Raw genomic sequence first — 18,429 nt, 5'->3', positions numbered from 1 at the left:
GGAATCTTACACCGAAATGAGGAAGGCATGCCAAGTACCAGGGGTTCATACTTAGCTACGCAGAAGACCAAAATCTGAGGATATAGGTTAAAAGAGAAAAGTCCATGAGGCTCCCATCTCCTATTAACCAACAAAAAGCTAGAAGTAGATGTGTGGCTCAGGTGGCAGTGTCAACTTTGAGCAAATGGGCTAAGAGACAGAGCCTAAGCCCTGAGTTCAAGTCCCAGTACTGGCAAAAAAAAAAGAAAGAAAGAAAAGAAAAGAAACAAAGATAACAGCTCAGATAATCACATATCTTAGAAAAGGCTCTACGCAAAATTAGTAGAGGAAAAGAAATAATAAAGACCCAAATTAGTTGAAATTAATGAAATGGACCCTAAAAGTATAGATGGAATGGTCCAGTCCTTGAAAAGATAAACAAGTTTGACCAACCCATAGCCAAACAAACCAAATGAAAGAGAAAACTCAAATTTTAAAAATTAACTGATAAGGAAGTGGCGCTGTAGCTAAGTGGTAGAGCACTCGCCTTGAGCTGGAGAACTGAGGGACAGCGCCCAGGCCCAGAGTTCAAGCCCCATGACTGACAAAAAAAAAACATTAAATGATAAAAAGAGGAGCCTGGCAATCGATGCCATTGAATTCTGGAGGACCATTAGTAAATATTTTCAAAAATTACATTCGAGTATATTGGAAGCCCTAGAAGTAATTGATGAATCTCTACATATGACTGGCCTACCAAAACTTGACCAAGAAGATAGAAAAAATGTAAACATAGCTACAATCAGCAAATAAGATTAAAGCAGTAATAAAGAGCCTCTCATTAAAGAATATCCCGTGATTAAACAGATTCACTGCTAAATTCTATCAAAACCTTAAAGAACCAACACCATGTTCTTCAAACTCTATCAAAACTTTAAAGAACCAACACCATGTTCTTCAAACTAGTCCCTCAAATAGAAAAGGAGGAATGTATCCAAATTCATTCTACAATTCCAATATTGTAGAATACAGAAATGGGTAAGAATAAAGAAAAAAAGAACACCAAGGACCAATTTCCTTTATGAATATTGATGTAAACATCAATGGAATTCCTGCAACTTGTGCAATTACTTAAGGATAATAAAATAGGTTACAACGACTAAAACTGAACATGGATATCTACTGATATTGTTTTTGTGTTTTGTTTGTTTTGTTTTGTTTGTTGGTTGTGGGGCCTGAACTCTGGGCCTGGGCGCTGTCCCTCAGCTCTTCAGCTCAAGGCTAGCACTCTACCACTTGAGCAACAGCGCCACTTCCAGGTTTTTCTGCTTAGGTGGTGCTGAGGAATTAAACCCAGGGCCTCATGCATGCAAGGCAAGCACTCTACCACTGAGCCACCTTCCCTGACCTGAAATTGTTGTAAGAAGGGGAAAAGGGGGAAAGGGAATAAGACTGAGTAAGACTGATTAGATATATTATAGATGAGTAGAAATGTAACAGTAAAATTCCCCTGGGTATAACAAATCAAGTGAAGAAAGAGAGAGAAAGTCACTCAATAAGAGAACAAAGATCATACACTATGATCAAATTAGTCTCATTCTATTAATGCTGTAATCAATAAAACCTTATAGAGCACATACCTAGAATAAAGAACAAAAATAGCATCTCAAAAGATGAAGAAAAGGTCTGATAAAACTAAACAATGATTAAAAAGAAAAAATAATAAAGTAGGAAGAGAAGAATCATTCCTCAACATTAAAAAAGATAAACTATCAGCCAGGCATTGCGGTGGCTTGACCTATAATCCTAGCTATTCAGAAGGCTGAGCTCTGAAAAATTATAGTTCAAAGCCATCCCAGGCTCACAAATCCTCAAGACTCTTACCTCCAGACAACTGGGGGGTAAGTGGGGGAAGGGAGGGAGGGCATGGCTCAAATAATAGAGTACCAGCAAAGAGCTGAAAAAACAGACCAAACATACAAGGCTCAGTACTGGCACAAAATAAGGTCTATGTATGACAAACTGTTAGTGAACATTATACTTAATAGAAAAACAACATGCATTTCATTGAAAATTGGAAACAAGACAAGAATGTCCATTCTTAGCTTCTTATGCAATATAGTGACTGAACTCTTAGCCAGAGTAATAGAACAAGAAAAAGAAGAATAGCAAATAAGAAGTTATAGTATCCCAATTACAGGTGATCTGATCCTATACTTTAAAAAATAAAAATAAAAAAAGACTCCTCCAGAAGACTCTGATTTGCATCTGATAAATACTTTCAGCAAAGCAGCAGGATAAAAAATTACCATATAAAAAAAAACTATAGTTTTTATTACTCTATTAACAAACTTGCTGAAACAGAAGTCAGGAAAGCTCTCATTCACAACAGTCTCCAAAAATAAAATAAAATAGCTAAGCACAAACTTAAGCAAAGATGCTGAAGACCCCTATAATGACAACTATGACACACTAAAGAAATTGTAAAAGATACTAGAAAATGGAAGGATCAAATATTATTATCAAAATGGCTAAGAAAAGTAATAGTTAAACTGTAACATAAAACAAATAGCCTTAGCAGTTGGCTGAAGAATATTCCACGCAACAGCTTCAAAGATATATTTAGTTCTCAACAGTCCATGGACCTTTCTGCAAAAAAACATCCCATTTTAGGACATAAGTATTTAAAAGTAGCCAAAAAAATTAAAATTTCAAGGCAGAACACCAGGAGTATTCAAAAGAAAAGAACTGATCAACTCATGGCAGTCAGGAAGTAGAGCAAGGGAAACACAGGAAGAAGCCAGGGCAGCATATAGTCAGTCTCAAGAACATGTGCCCAGTGACCTCCTCTACTGAGCCCAATCTTCTTTTCACCACATCCAAATAATGCCATTGTATTTCATAATACATCAAATTGATTAGGTCAGAGCCCTCACGATCTAATTCTCTCTGGAAATGCCATCATACACATCCACAGTGCACTTTATTAATCTCCTAGGTATTTTGCAATCTAGTTGACAATCAAGATTAATCATCACAGAGGGGAAAAGGAAAGGTGGAAGAAAGAAACAGTAACACAGGGAATGAACATGATCAAAATACATCATTATATGCATGAATGGAAACAACATAGTGAACGCCCTTATTTCATATAATTTTGGTTTTGGTATAGTATTGGAGGTTAAACTCAGGCCTCAACCTCAATGAGGCAAAATCTCTACCACTTGAACCATACTGCTAGCCCTTTCTGCTTTAATTATTTTTGGCTAGGGTCTCATGTTTATATCCAGGTACCTGTACTGTTCTTGCATAGCTGGGATGAAAAGATATACATACCACCCAGATACTGGTTCAGAAAAGAGTCGTAACATTTTACCCAGGCTAACATCAAACTGTCATCTTCCTGAGTAGTTGGCATTACATGTTATTTACTTTGGTATTTTACATCCCTACTTCGTTCAAAACACTTTATGGCCACAATAGATGAAGAGATGAGAAACATAGTCCCTGCGCTGACAATTTCACTATCTAGTTAGGAAAAACAAGACAGCCCTGTGATACATCACAAGATGGGCAGATAAATGCTTGAGGGGGCAGCACTAGAATGGTAGCGAAGAGGCTCTTCTAGACAGCTGGATAGAAGGCAGAGGTGATTTATACTCTAATTAAGGAAAGACTAGGATAATGTTTTAAAGAAGGTAGAAGAATAACCAAGCATACATTTCTAAAACTTTGGCTTTGGAAATTGGCCACTACTGGTGACACTCCCTGAGGTGAAGCCATGAAGCAGCAGTACTAAGACAAGAAAGTTCAGCAGGTTGTGATGACTCATACCCATAATCCTAGCTTCTCAGGAGGCTAGGATTTAAGCAATGATGCTCAAAGCCAGCCCAGGGAGAAAAGGCAGTGAAATTTTTACCTCCAATTAACTACCAGAAAACAGGAAGTGGAGTTGTTGCTCAAAGTGGTAAAGCAGTAGCCTTGAGCAAAAAAGCTCAGAGACAGAGTCCAGGCCTTGACTTCAAGCCCCCACATGGACAAAAAAAAAAAAAAAGGAGGAAAAGAAAGAAGAGGAGGAGGAGGGGAAGGAGAAGGAGAAGTTGTTGTTCAGTTCTAGACATTTGGCTAGATGAGCTTATGGTCATTCCAGAACCATCGCATATAGGTGATAACCACTGAGGAGAAGTGTCTCTACAATGAGGAAATTGACAACACCAAAGAACCAGGCTGAAGTAAGGAAGAAACCAAATACAGTGTTGCAGAAGATACTGTGTTTGTGAGGTGGCCCAGAGGAAGGAAGCTTTTTTTATTTTAAAACAAGAGCCAGGCACCGGTGGCTCACACTTATAATCCTAGCTACTCAGGAGGCTGAGATCTGAGGATCACCGTTCCAAACCAGCCCAGGCAGAGAAGTCCATGAGCCTCTTATCTCCAATTAACCACCAGAAAATGGGAAATGGTGCTGTGGCTCACGTCGTAGAGAGCTAGCCTTGAGCTGAAAAGCTGAGGGACAGTACCCAGGCCCAGAGTTCAAGTCCCATAACCGACCAACCAAAAAAAAAAAAAAAACACCACAGCACAAAACAAATGCTGATAGCAAAGAACCAATAGTATCAGTGAAAGACAGAATGAGGAGGATCTACTGAGTTGGGAATTGAGCTCAAGGTATAAAAAGCAAAAGGTCTCAGGATAAGAATGGCAAGATTGCACATGATCTTATCTTTTTTTCACTTCTCTGCAGTTTCTCATCTTCACACATGAACACAATTTTGTTGTGAGGAAAATGTGCTATTTTATATTTTTAATGGTAGTACTGGGTGATAGATCATGAAAGCCATGTCTTCTGTAATAAAGTCAATGACATTATGAAATAGATAAATACCCAAAGTTAACTAAAGACACTGAAAGTTGAACATAAAAGCTATTCAAAAGTCTGTAGATTATGGAAATAATTAAATTTATAGAGAAACTGGTGTTCTAGTTAAATTCATTTTTAGGTATTTTTTTCCTGCCAGTACTGGAGTTTGAACTGAGAACTTCACACTTGCTTACCCGGACTGGTTTTGAAGTTCAGTCCTCCAGAGCTTAGCCTCCTCAGGAGGTAGGAGTAAGAGCATGAGTCACCAGCCCATAGCAAGTTTTTGTTTTGTTTTGTTTTGTTTTTTCCTTTTGGCAGTACTGGAGGTTGAACTCAGGGCTTCAACCTTGCAGGGCAAGCACTCTACTATTTGAGCCATTCCTGTAACCCTACTTGGGGTCATTTTTAAATAATGGAAGAATAACTTAAGGGGAAATTTTAACAATGCAATCACAGTAATAATTAAAATATCAGATTGTCTAAACATGTACAGAATCTGTCAGAGCAAGAGTTAGCATAAGAGCAAAAAGATCAGTGCTTCTTCACCTGGCCCTCATCTTCTCACTCACACTCCTTCACAATACTACAGCTGTATGACCAAAATATCTAACTGTTGCAAACCATCATCACCTCCATTGCCTCCATTATTTCTCACTGTGTGTGTGTGTGTGTGTGTGTCTGCGTGCGTGTGTGTGCGTGCCTGCGTGCCTGCGTGCGTGCGCGCGCCTGGGCACTGTCCATGAGCTTTTTTTGTCTTTTTCCCCCATGGTAAACTGGATGGTAAGAGTATCATGGACTTTCCTGCTTGAGCTGGCTTTGAACCTTGATCCTCAACCTTCACCTTCTAAGTAGCTAGGAGACAGGAGGGAGTCACCTGCACTCAACTCTTCTCACTCCTTTTAACTAAAGTATCCCAGAAGTTTTCAAAATGAAAAAATGAGCGAAAATATATTTCCAGTACATCAGGAAGTACTAATACTTACTTTTAGACTAAAAAAAGTTCCCAAAGACATATGCAAAATTTACTTTCTGTTATCTGATGCTTTCCCATTGTGTAACATCTACTGCAATATTGAATGAAACCTGTATAAATTTCTTACTCATCAAAGTCACTGTAAAGAAAATATATGAATGTGTACACATTATCCTGCCCATGTAATTGTAACCCCTCTGTACAGTATGTTCACAAAAAAATTAAATTAAATTAAAAAAAGAAAATATATGAATGATATAGCCAGTGACAACTATACATAGACCACAAATTGAATTAAAACTCAATTAAAAACATTAAAAACATTCCCTTAAATACTTTCAGATAAAATGTCTCATTCCCATGTAGTTATATTTAATGATATCAACAGATTTTAGATCCCTATATGTTAGCAAAGTTACTCAATTCAATTCACAGTATCCTTTTTAAGTTCATAGTATTTAAAATTTGCTGGATCATCTTTTCTTCCAATCACCATCATAACCATACTATTTGCTTACAGATTTTCCTTCCCTCTTTTTAACAGTCTTTTCTTTTCCCTTGACACATTTCCAAGTATGTACCTATTTTCTAAAACAATCTTATTTATGAAAAGATATAAAATGTATAGAGATTTCTGGTAGAATACATAGAAAGTTCTATTGCAGTTCTTTTCCTTCCCCAAATCTCACTTGTGAAATATGCTACCTGTAGAGAAGTGGTTATAGGTTATTATTTTAAAAGCCGGAATGTGAGGGTTCAGCTCCAGATCCTTCACACGTTCACAAGCTGCTCATGTTCTAGAGAACAAGCAACCACAGCTTAATTGTGGCTGTACTGCTACAGCCATTCTTGGAGTGTTTTGTTTGTTTAATTTTTGTTCTGTGTGTGTATGTGTTCAAGCACCAATAAAATTTTTGCTCTTTGTGTGTGTGTGTGTGTGTGTTCAAGCACCAGTAATGAGGCTTGAACTCAAGGTGTTGTGTTCTCACTTCGCTTGCTCATGGTTGGAAGTTTACCACTGGAGCTCCCAATTTTGCATTTTGAAGACAAATCTGACTTTTCTGCCTAGGCTGGCCTTCACCTGTGATCCTCCACATCTCAGCTTCCTGAGAAGCAAAGGGTAACAGGCGTCAGTCACTGATGCCTGTCCACATTTTTTCTTATAAACAAAATTGAGAGGGAATTTTCTAAAATATTTTAGGAAAAAAGGAACCATAAATAATGTTAAATATTTTACTCCACATGAATATTTTTCAGCATTGAGATCTGGTAGTATATACCAAAGTATACATGAAAGAAAAACAGCAACATTTCTCCAATTTTAAGAATAGCGTATAGTTATAAAAGCATAGGCCAGGCATTGATGGCTTATGCCAATAATCCAACCTACTCAAGATGTTGAGGGCTGAGGATTATGTTTCAAAGCCAGCCTGGGGAAGGAAAGTCTGTGAGACTTTCCTCTCCAATTAACCACCAAAAAAAAAAACAAAAAACCAGAAGCAGGGCTATAGCTCAAGTGGTAGAGCACTAGCCTTGAGAGCACTATTCTTGAGCAAAAAACAAAGCACCCAGGCTCTGAGTTCAAGCTCCAGGATATACACACAAACACAAACACACAAATACACACACACACACACACACACACACTGTATAGTCCTCAATATCCCTATGAAGGCTGCCTATATTACAAATAACTAAATGAATTAGGTAATAGAGAAAATGAAAGGAAAAAATGGAAACAAAGTTTCATATAATAAATTCTTGTCCTAAATGAGAATGACAATGTTTAAAATTAATGAGAAACTGAAAAAGAGTACTATTATAATTTCAAGTTATTCTGCCTTTGAAGAAGCCATTAGAAGACATTTTGTAAAAACTTATATCACTTCTAACAAAGGATCATGCAATTGTCTAACTAAAGACACTTACAAGAGTTTTCTGATGAATGGTTCACCACCAGTTGTTATTACAAAAGAGTTTTCCCCAAAAAAGGATTAAGGAAATGGCAGAGAGTGTACTGTTCATGGATAAGTAGGTTCAGGATTCTCCCTGGAAAAGGGGAACATCAAGCTACAAACTACAGCACAGCAAACAGACAATTCATTCAAAGAAAATACAATCTATCTCCAATATTAAAAGACCTGTTGATTTTCAAAAGTGCAATAGACTAGTATTGGCTATTAATCCAACATAATTAGAATTCTACAGAATAATTCATTCACTCAATTGGTATGTAACCAGACTACTTAATCAATGGTAGAAATTACTTTCACTGGCATATACATCTTTTCCTTTCAAAATAACAATATTACAATAATTTTCCCTTTTTCCTTTCTATTGTGGAAGAGAAGGTATCTCAACCCCATTTTTACACATGCCTTTTATTGTATATTTTAATCATAAGACAAAAAAAAGTACCAGATCAGATACATCAAGAAATAGCAATGTATAAACTTAAAATATTTTCTAAACCTGGTAGAGGGGAGATACACACACCAACCAGTAACAATCAATTTAGATGAATCAAGCCAGGTATGTTCAGTGATTAGTGAGGCCTGTGTCTAAAAAGAAAGTGTATACCCCATATAAAGATATTTGAATTCAACTGGGAGAATCAATACTGTTATAGAATCAAGTCTGCTAAATTACAGCACAATTTTAAACATCTGAATGGTAAGGGGGAGGGAGGGTCTTAATGAAAATGAGCAGGAATGAAAATGAACATAAAACAAGACACATTACAAGAAACAAACTCCTAAGGACTCCTAAATATATGTTAATAAACACAGAATAAAGAATTGTACAGGTTTAAGGGAAGATACAGCAGGCTGTTATCGTTGTAGAGAGAAGGAAAGGGGGAAAAGAGAAAGCAACGCAAAAGAACTTAAAAAGTTAAAAAGAAGCAGCTATATACCTAAGGAAATTTTCAAGGTGAAGATTATGATCTTTTAAAATAATACTAGTTATCAAATACTTATGTTTTATTAAATAACATAATGATTTTGAAATTGGTAGTGGCCCTTAATTAAAACTGCAATCTTAGTGATATTAGTTCCAATTATAATTATCACTATTAAAAAGCACTATAATTCCTCAAATTCTTTCTATACAACCTAATACCTACAGAAACTTAACACCTACATGATATTGGGCTCTTTGGCTACTATTCTGTACACTAAAGACAATCTCCAACAAACACAAAGACTGACAAATAATTCGGGTATCTCTTCAATAAAGTAGTTAAACTTTTATCTAATATATAAAATGAAATTTTTATATGGGTAAACAGGTTACCTCCTGAACATCCTCTGGATTTCTTCGTGAAACAACCTGAAACAAAACATACACAGAAATATCTAATCATTATCAAAATTTAAGATGTTATATAATTACTTTCAATAGTATTTATACAAAAACTAAATTTGCACAAAAGAAAAATAAGTACTATGTCACTTACTAAATATCCAGCTATATAATAATCTGAAACAATAACAGTTAAGGAAAAAAACTAAAATTAAGTCCATGTGTTACATTAATGCTAGAATAACTCCATACTACATTCTTGTTTGTTAGCTGTCTATCCACTTCCCAGCCTACGTATAAATTAGAAGCATAGAGTTAATGTACTTGTATACAAAGGAAGTCTCTTATTTGTTACAGCTGTATATGAATCTACATTCAGATCAATGAAATTTTAATTATTTTTATTTTTTGTCAGTCATGGGGCTTGAACTGTGGGCCTGAGTACTGTCCTTGTGCCTCTTGTGCTCAAGGCTAGCTCTCTACAGCTTGAGCCACAGCTCTTCTTTCTAGCTACTCGGGAGGCTGAGATCTAAAAATCATGGTTCAAAGTCAGCCTGGGCAGGAAAGTCTGGGAGACTCTAATCACCAATTAACCACCAAAACGTTGAAAGAGGAACTGTGGCTCAAGTGATAGAGCACTAGCTTTCAATGAAAAAGCTCAGGGACTGTGTACAAGCCCTGAGTTCAAGCCTCAGGACCATCACCAAAAAACAAAACAAAACAAACAAAACAAAACAGCTTAAGATCATCATATTCAACAATACATACTTAGAAGACATTAAAACAGGTAATTAACAATCATATATTATTCAAATAATTCATTGTAACTATTTCTTTAAAATACCAGTCTCTCTTTCCCTCCCTCCCTGCCTACTTTCTCCTCCCTCTCCCTCCTCATTTCCTTGTCTTTCCCTTCCCCCCTCTCACTGTCCTTTCTTTCCTCACACACTTTTCACATAATTAAATATGAGCACAATTATTATTTCACAGATGTAAGTGGTTTATTTTCCCTCCTATAAGTACATCTTGTAAATTTTACTGATAAAAAGTCATGAATAACCAGTAAATTAATAATCAATCCACCAAACCAGTCAACATAGGATCACCCATAGTAAGGTTTATTCAGATATGGCTAACATTTTTATAGACTATATTACTCTGAAACCACAAAAGATTTCCTGAATTTATAACACATGCAAGTGACCTTCAGGTGACAGGAGAAATTATTTCTTAGTTTGATGTTATGTTTCAGATTCCCTTAAGATATATCACTCCTGCAAAATGTTAACAACTCCAAATCAGAAAATACATAACCATTTGACTTTACATAGTTTTCTTCATTACCAGCATAGGTAGAATCTCTGAGTATCTAGGATTACAGATAAGTAAACACCAGGTCCAACTTATACATTGAGATGGTAGCTAGCTACTTTGTTCCCCAAGCTAGCCTTGAACTTCAGTCCTCCCTACCAAATAGCTGGAATTACAAGCATGTGTGTCACAGTACCAGTACCTCAGACCCAAATATTTTTAACTTTTAAAACTATGTTAGTAATCAGTGCCGTAAGTAGTAATTTGAAAACAAAACTACTATAAGTTCACTAGATTGCTAGTAGTAATGTTTTTTTCTAAATGAAAGTCCAAAAAGTTCAGCCACTAAAATCCACCAGGTTTGAAATTTAAAGTGATGAGTCCTGTTATTTCAAGTTAATGACTAGGTCACATATCATAGTCCAAAGCTGGCACTAGCAAGAAATGGAAACCCAATTCAAAAAGATTACTAAAGCAATAAGGGCTGACGTCATGGCTACAGTGGTAGAGTACCTGCCTAGCAATATAGGTCTTTAGTTCAAATTCCAGTAACACCAAAAGATAAAACATTTTAAGTATAATAAAGGTCATATATTTCCTCTGCAAGTATTAACTATAAGTAGCTCAGTAACTACTAAACATATCTTGAAGAGTTTCTTGGTATAGAGAATTTTTTTATTTTAATTTTTTAATTTTTGGCATAGAGAATTTTATCATCATGTATTGACAACTACACTATTCACAAATCATTTTCATGGAATAGCAATACATATCAAAACAAGTGCTCTCAAGAGAGAGACCAATAATCAGTCAGTTTACCATTACTTAAGAAAAAAAAATTGCACCATAATTCCTCAAAATTTTTGATACATTAGAATGTCTATAAATCTCTAAAAAGATGATGTACTGTACACTATTTCCCAAAGTCTTCTAGACATTCAATGTGTTATCACGTGTTATTAGCACTATCATCATTTTTTACTTAATTTGGCACCAACCAAAAGTTGGAACACACCTAAGAATGCTATCACAACTTGTGCAGCCATTCTGCCTCTGTTCATACCAGTAGTAGATTCTGAATTTAGGAAAATAAAAGAGAGTTAGAAGTGAGGATAACTATCTCTTAACTGTTCTGAGAAATTAAATGCTTTGCTTCAACCATCCGGACAATGCAGCCTGGTAGGATGAGATAACCACAGAGCAGGCCACACAGGCCTGTGGGCAAGCCACTTCTCAGGCACCAAGTCTTCAAACTGATTCACACTAACACTTGGTAATACCCCACTTCTTTTAGATCTAGATCTTCTGGCAGGGAATTTAAACCTGGCCCTGGATAGGACCATACTCGCATGCTCTCTGTCCTGCAGCTCACTGTGCTTTGACACAATGACTTGGCCAAGGTGGCCATCACTGTGCCCTGCAACTTTCCAAAGACCCTCCCACAGAATTATCTGGAGCCTACACTGAGAACACCTAAAGGTCACAGACATGAATGTCCCTTGGAAAGGGCTGAATCCCTTAGAGCAACTCAGGCAACAAGCTCACACACTACTGAGAAAGCTACGACTGGCAGGCACTGCACACTGGGCCCCACAAAGAAGGGAGTCTAAACCAGCTTAACTAGATGTATGTAGGCAACCTTTGTACTCAAGTCTTCTGAACACTAGTTGCATGCAGCTGCTAGTTAATAATAAAGAGTTAAAGTGACAAAAGTAATATGTTTAAATGATGTTAAATGTCACATAATCAAATATGAAAAAGACATATCCGCTCTTCATTTTTCACAGATACAAATCTCCAAATGTAGGTTAGCAATGATAAAATAAATTTTTTAATTAGGACTACACACTATACTGAATATTTCTCATTGTGATGATAAACCAAACAGCGTATTCATCAATATAATGCACGCAATCCTGACTTTCAGAAAAACTGTGAGTTCACATGAATCTACTAACATCTTTAAACTGAGTATCACACGTAAAAATCAACTGGCAGCAGAGCAGGTAGTTCAAAGCCTAGCTCACACAGACAATTTTCTTCTTACCAAATCTAAGCTCCCTCTCACACATTTCAGCTCCTCTCTCCTCAGTTTCCCTGCAGAGCCACAAGTGTCATTGGTTGGCAAGAAATTGAGCTGGTTATCCCCTGCCACCCAGATAGTTGGGACCTAAGAGGCAATACCTGCACAAATCATAATTAGAGATTTTAGAACATGTTTTAGTTCTCTAAAGTAGAAGAACTCCTATGTATGATAAGTCAGTGGACAAGTTTTGTACATTCAACTTACTATGAGTTTTCATGAAAGCAATAGGTAGAAAATAAGGTCTATTAATTGAATGTCTAAATTTGCCTAAAACTCATACACTGAGGCTCTAATCCCCAGTGCAGCAATGTCTGAATGTAAGGTCTTTGAGAAGTAATTACCATTACTATCCTTATAGAAAATTACAATAAGAAGTGTGCTCATTATCTTACCTATGTAATTGTAACTCCTCTGTACAGTATTTTCACAATAAAAATATATATAAAAAAGAAAATTACAGATAGTCATTCTCTCTCTTTCTCCCTCTCTGTCTCTGTCTCTTTATTGTCCCTACCTGTCCCCCCCCATACACATGCACAAAAAGGTGACCATCTTCAATCCAGAAGCAGGCCCTCATGAGACATTCAATATGCTGGCCCCTTTCCACCCTCCAGAACTGTGAGTAATAAATGTTTGTTGCTTAAGCCATCCAGTCTACCCCAGTCTATAGTGACAACAACAAGTAAGAAATTCCAGTTTTCAATATTATTAAACATCCCAAAGTCTCGAGAAGAAAGTATAGCAGTTATTTACCTGTATATACTGAAACGTTTATTAAAGTTATTTTCTCACATTAGTTTTTTGCTTGAACTCAGGGCCTCACATCCCATGTGTTTGTGACACATCCTATATGTCTGTGACTAAAAATGTGTAAGCTATGAATCTAAACTGTTTTGTACAAAGGTTTCTAGAGTTTCCAGTTGTTCACAGCTCACACCTGCAATCCTAGCTACCTGAGAGGCTGAAAATAGTTTAAGGCAAACAGAGGCAGAGAACTTCACAAGACTCCTTCTTAACCCATTGCTAAGTGTTGCAGCTAATACTTATCAACACCAGCTATGACAGGAAGAATAGGCAGATCAGCCAGGTGCTGGTGGCTCACACCTGTAATCCTAGTTACTCAGAAGGCTGATATCTGAGAATCATGGTTTAAAGCCAGACCAGTCAAGAAAGATGGTGAGATGAGACTCTTACCTCCAATTAACCACCAGAAAACCAGAAGAGGAGCTATGACTCAATGTGCTAGAGCACCAGCCTCAAGCAAAAATACTCAGAGACACTGCCCAGGCCCTGAATTCAAGCCCTACAACTGACAAGAGAAAAAAATATATATCACAGTACAGCCACGCACCTATGAAGAAAGGAAGATCCTATCTCAAAATTAACTAATAACAATTCTGTGGTCTTAAGGCAGCACTGTCTTTTAAAAATGAACAGCTATGGGCTAGGAAGGTGGCTCAGTGGTAGAGTACTTGCCTTGCATGCTCGAGGCCCTGGGTTCGATTCCTCAGCACCACATAAGAAAAAAGCCGGAAGTGACGCTGTGGCTCAAGTGGTAGAGTGCTAGCCTTGAGCTGAAGAGCTGAGGGACAGCACCCAGGCCCAGAGTTCAGACCCCACGACCGGACCCAAAACAAAAAAAACATAAAAATAAACAGATACCTTTTGGTTTCCAAACATATGGAACGAATACAAGCAAAAAAATTAACATTTACCTAATCTTAAGAAATCTCTATTACAAATCTGAAAATTTTGCAAACTTCACATGATAAAAATAGCCAGAAACACTGCTGATAGTCTTTTTATATCTGTGTCTCTTTCAACTAGAAAATCAAAAGAAAATTTATAACAGAATTTTCCAATTCTATATTAGGATATTCATTCTAGATAAAAAAATAAAGACAAGCCAGTCTCACACCTGCAATCCTAGCTACTCAGGAGGCTGAGATCTAAGGATCACTGTTCAAAGCCAGCCCAGGCTGGAAAGTACATCAGATTCTTACCTCTAATAAACTACTGAGAAAAAGCCAGAAGCAGCTCTGTGGCTCAAGTGGTACAACACCAGCTTTGGGCACAAAGGGGCTCAGAGACAGCGCCCAGGCCCTATGTTCAAGCCCCCAGACTGACAAAAAAAAATTCTGCAACTCATCTGTATAGCTTATCTGGAAACTTCTGTAAATCTTAGGTTTTAGTAAATAAAAGGAAAAAAAGTTATTCTAAAATTACGAAGTTAAAAAATAAATAAAAAGTTACTCTATAAATAAAATGCAACAACTGAACTAGGAAATCTGTTAGCATGCTTGTAATTAGACACAAAATTAACTGAACCTGCCAGGCTCCAGTACTGCACAAAGGATATAAGATCAAAGAGCCCTCTTGCTTTCCAAAATTTAACACTAGTACTTTCAGAGGTTCTAATTCTACTATAAACATAACCTGCATGGAGCAAGAATATAGAAACTGTCCCTTAGAGCTAGAATAAAGTCAGTAGCAGGAACATACAGAAGACATTCCTAATTTTATCTCATGAAGTTCTCAAAGGAGCACTTCTTAGGTGATTTAATTCTCCTAAGAAAAGATGTTTTTCTCACTAAGACTCAAAACATAATAAATATGTTAATTTTTATAGCATTAGGCACAGTTACCTTTAAATACATATCTATGTTAACACTCAAATCTTAATTTAAAAACAATGTCTGCAACATAAGCGATCAATAAGGACATAAACACTTGGGAGTAAAAAGTCAGCATAAGCAATTTTCAAGTTAAATAACCACTGTAATATGTTGCATATTACCTGCATTTGGTTAATCCTAAGGAAATATGTCTTCTAATCGTCTAATTTGTACTATAATAAAACTAAATTCAGAAAATAGTCCATAGCTTAAGAGATTAAAGGTCTGAATGTGGTTACCCTTTCCTTTTTCAAAGAACACGAATAATTATGATACTCGGTGTTTCCAACTGAGATTCCATACATTCCTTATCCCCAGCCTTTATAGGCTCTATTCCTTTCTTCTACCTTCAATGCCCTCTCCTTTTATAGCATCTTCCATCTTTCACTACCTGTCTTAATTGGTACATATTCTCTGATCCTTTTTGCCAGGAGCAAGCTCTGTCTTCTCATTTCCCACAGCTCTTTTCTGTAGCATCTGGGGCATTTAACCCTTTCCTACTCTACTGCCCTTCTTCAAGTACAGTAATTTGCTTTACTTCAGTGACCTGAAGAAGAAAGGCCCAGGCTCTCTTCAGCCTTGCAGCCCTCCTAGTGCTCAATGCCTGGAATTAAGCAGCTATTGACTGTGCTGCCTAGAAGGAAAAAGAAGACATTCAGCCATTTATTACAGCCACATGTACTAAGTATTGCCTCATTTGACATGAGGAAATAATTTCCAGTGACAGAGACATACTCTACATCTACCACAAGACACAGGCATATGAACAGATTAATAAAATACAATTTTGGTTAGTGTTACAATAAAGAATTAGTAGTCTTATACAAAAATCATGTTTGTTAAACATGGTCCTGATTATATAAACCACATGGCAGGAAACTTGTCTATTTTTATTCTGAAGATCCCAATGACTAGAAAGGTTTCAAGAATGGCATAATAAAGACCCCATAATCTCATAAAATTTCTTAGACAACCTGAAATTAACAATCTACCTATATAATAACCTTACTTACAAACGGGAAGTTTTCAGAAAAGCAATCTGCAATAACCAGACCTGGTGTTCTCCTTATCTTTAACAAACCTGCTCACCCCTACCATCTCACATCTCTACCTGCACACCATTTCCAAAGGCCACCTGCCACTGGCACACCCAAAACTCACCTAAAATCTACTTAATCTTCAAGTTTTTCTCAAGACCTACTTCCCAAGCTGTCTGTCACACGTGCATACTAAATTTTCTAGATGTACATTACTACTTAATCTGTACCACTCCTTTAAAAATTAATTACAATACAGTTAATTCAAAACATTTTAGATATCTTGGGAGCTCAGCAGAACTGGTCCCAAATCCCAGATCAATTACTGTCTTGCATATATAAAAATAAACTAATTACTAATTTCTTTGAATCCCTGTTTCCTGATCATTAAAATGAGGATGACATTGAGTGATATATACAAAATGCCTGGCATAATGAACACAAACAACACATAAACAATAAGTAAGTATATACTTATCTAACCTTTTGCTTTCCTAGAAGAGAGATGCGATTCTTTCAAACTACAGATGAGCAAAGAAATACAAACAAAATGTACTAATTGCTGGGAGTCAAGGCTCTAATCTTAGAAATACTCAAGAGGCTGAGTCCTTAGGATCAAGGTTTCAAGCCAGCCTGGGCAGGAAGTTTGTGTGACTCTTATCTCCAATTAACCAGCAAGAAGCTGAAGTTTGGCTGTGACTCAAGTGGTAGAGCGCCAGCTTTGAGCAAAAAGCTATGATTCAGAGCCCTGGCCCTTAGTTCAAGCTCTGGTACTGGCGCGGGGACGCGCACACGCGCACGCGTGCGTACACAAGTGTGTATACACACACACACACACACACACACAAAGAAATGATGCTAAGACTTGGATCAATTAGTTGACAGAAAGCACCCTCACAACTTTTAAATGAATCAAAATATCTCCTAAGTTTCCTACCGAAAGCCATGAAAAACTCAGACAAGGCCTCCATACAGGGATCGAAGGTTGGAGGCCAAACCGGCCTCAGAGCAAACCTGTCGCTGAAAAAAAAACCAAACCAAAACAAAAAAAAAAAAAACAAAGCTAGGAGAGCAACTGCCTTCTATTGCATAAGCCCCACAGCGCATACATTAAAAATCCTGGAGCGCGCATCATCCCTGCGGATCAAGCGAAACCACTTCTGCAAATGCTGCTCTGAGAGAAAAGGTCCAACCCGGACCCGAGCTGAGTCATCGATTTAAAACCATCCACCAACGCCCCAGCCCAGAGTGGAGACCCCGCCGCCCGCGACCCCGCGGGGGCCCGGGCACCCCCCGTTCAGCCAAGACCGCAGCCTCCCCGAACCCCCGAATCTCCGACGCGAGTCCCGTCACTGGGCGCACCCCGACGCTGCCGGGGCTCCCACATCGCACCAGGCACTGCCACGCCCTGGGGTCGCCCCCCTGGCCCTCTGGCTCCCACCGGGGGGGGGGGGTCCTCCTCCTGTCCCGCCCCAGGACTCACCCGGGCGGTGACCTTATACACCGTGTAGCCCCTCGGGTGCCGCTGGGGTTCGGTGACAGTGTAGAAACGGGCCAGGTCCGCACTCTGCCCCCGGGGAGAGGTCATCCTCCCTCCGCCTCGGCCGCGACCGCCAGCCCGGGATCATGGGGGCAGCCCCGAGCCGCGGCGGTCCCGGGGTGGGGGGGGGGGGGGTCCTCCACCACGGCGCCACCGCCGCGGCGCCACAGCTGCGCAGATCTGCTTCCGGGTCAGCGGAGGCGCTTCCGGGTCAGGCTGTAGTTTTCCCCCTCGCGTTCGTGGAGAGAAGCGGCTTGGGTTTGAGGTTCTGGCAACCACGCGGGCCTGGGGCTGAGGGGCGGGTGGGGATCCGAGGTCGAGGCGCACTCCGGCATGGCGGAGACCCGAGCCGCGCCTTCTAAGTCTCTTTGGGCGCCAGGTACGTCGCTTAGGGTGAGCGGTCACAGCCACGCCGGTGAGAGCTTCGGTCCCCGGCCCTCCCACACCCACCCTTCACTTCCGGGAGGCCCTGGGAGGGATGGCGGGGTACCCAGCCAGGACCCTTCTGTCGCTACTCTGAACCTGTCAGTTTGAATCACATTAAACTCTGGCCGATGCACCCTTTTCTCGTTCTAAAAGCAATCCTGACACCGATCTCTCCGTACCACACCTGCATGGGGAGACACACACCTGTAGCGGTCTTTAAAACACACCCCCTGGGCTGGGG

At 38.7% G+C, this 18,429-nt stretch overlaps 1 protein-coding gene across 4 annotated transcripts in view; it reads right to left on the bottom strand.

The window, feature by feature from the left end:
• Nucleotides 1-17,962, bottom strand: part of Rps6kc1 (ribosomal protein S6 kinase, 52kDa, polypeptide 1) — a 152,540-nt gene extending 134,578 nt beyond the window's left edge. For 2 of the 4 annotated variants that reach the window (XM_013015332.1, XM_013015333.1), the window contains exons 1-2: nt 17,706-17,876; nt 9,105-9,140 (exon numbers count right to left, since the gene is read on the bottom strand). In XM_013015332.1, the coding sequence (XP_012870786.1) occupies nt 9,105-9,140; nt 17,706-17,810 (141 nt within the window). In that variant the 5' untranslated portion in view covers nt 17,811-17,876. Of the gene's footprint in view, nt 1-7,739; nt 7,860-9,104; nt 9,141-17,705 lie in introns of all 4 variants that reach the window. The other 2 variants (XM_013015334.1, XM_013015331.1) reach the window with 2 other exon arrangements.
• Nucleotides 17,963-18,429: the final 467 nt, after the last annotated feature.

The sequence above is a fragment of the Dipodomys ordii genome, unplaced genomic scaffold (genome assembly GCF_000151885.1).
Source record: "Dipodomys ordii isolate 6190 unplaced genomic scaffold, Dord_2.0 Scaffold26, whole genome shotgun sequence".
In the NCBI taxonomy this organism is placed as follows: domain Eukaryota; kingdom Metazoa; phylum Chordata; class Mammalia; order Rodentia; family Heteromyidae; genus Dipodomys; species Dipodomys ordii.
Note: the sequence above shows the minus strand (reverse complement) of the source record. Positions and strands in the feature narration are given on the sequence as shown.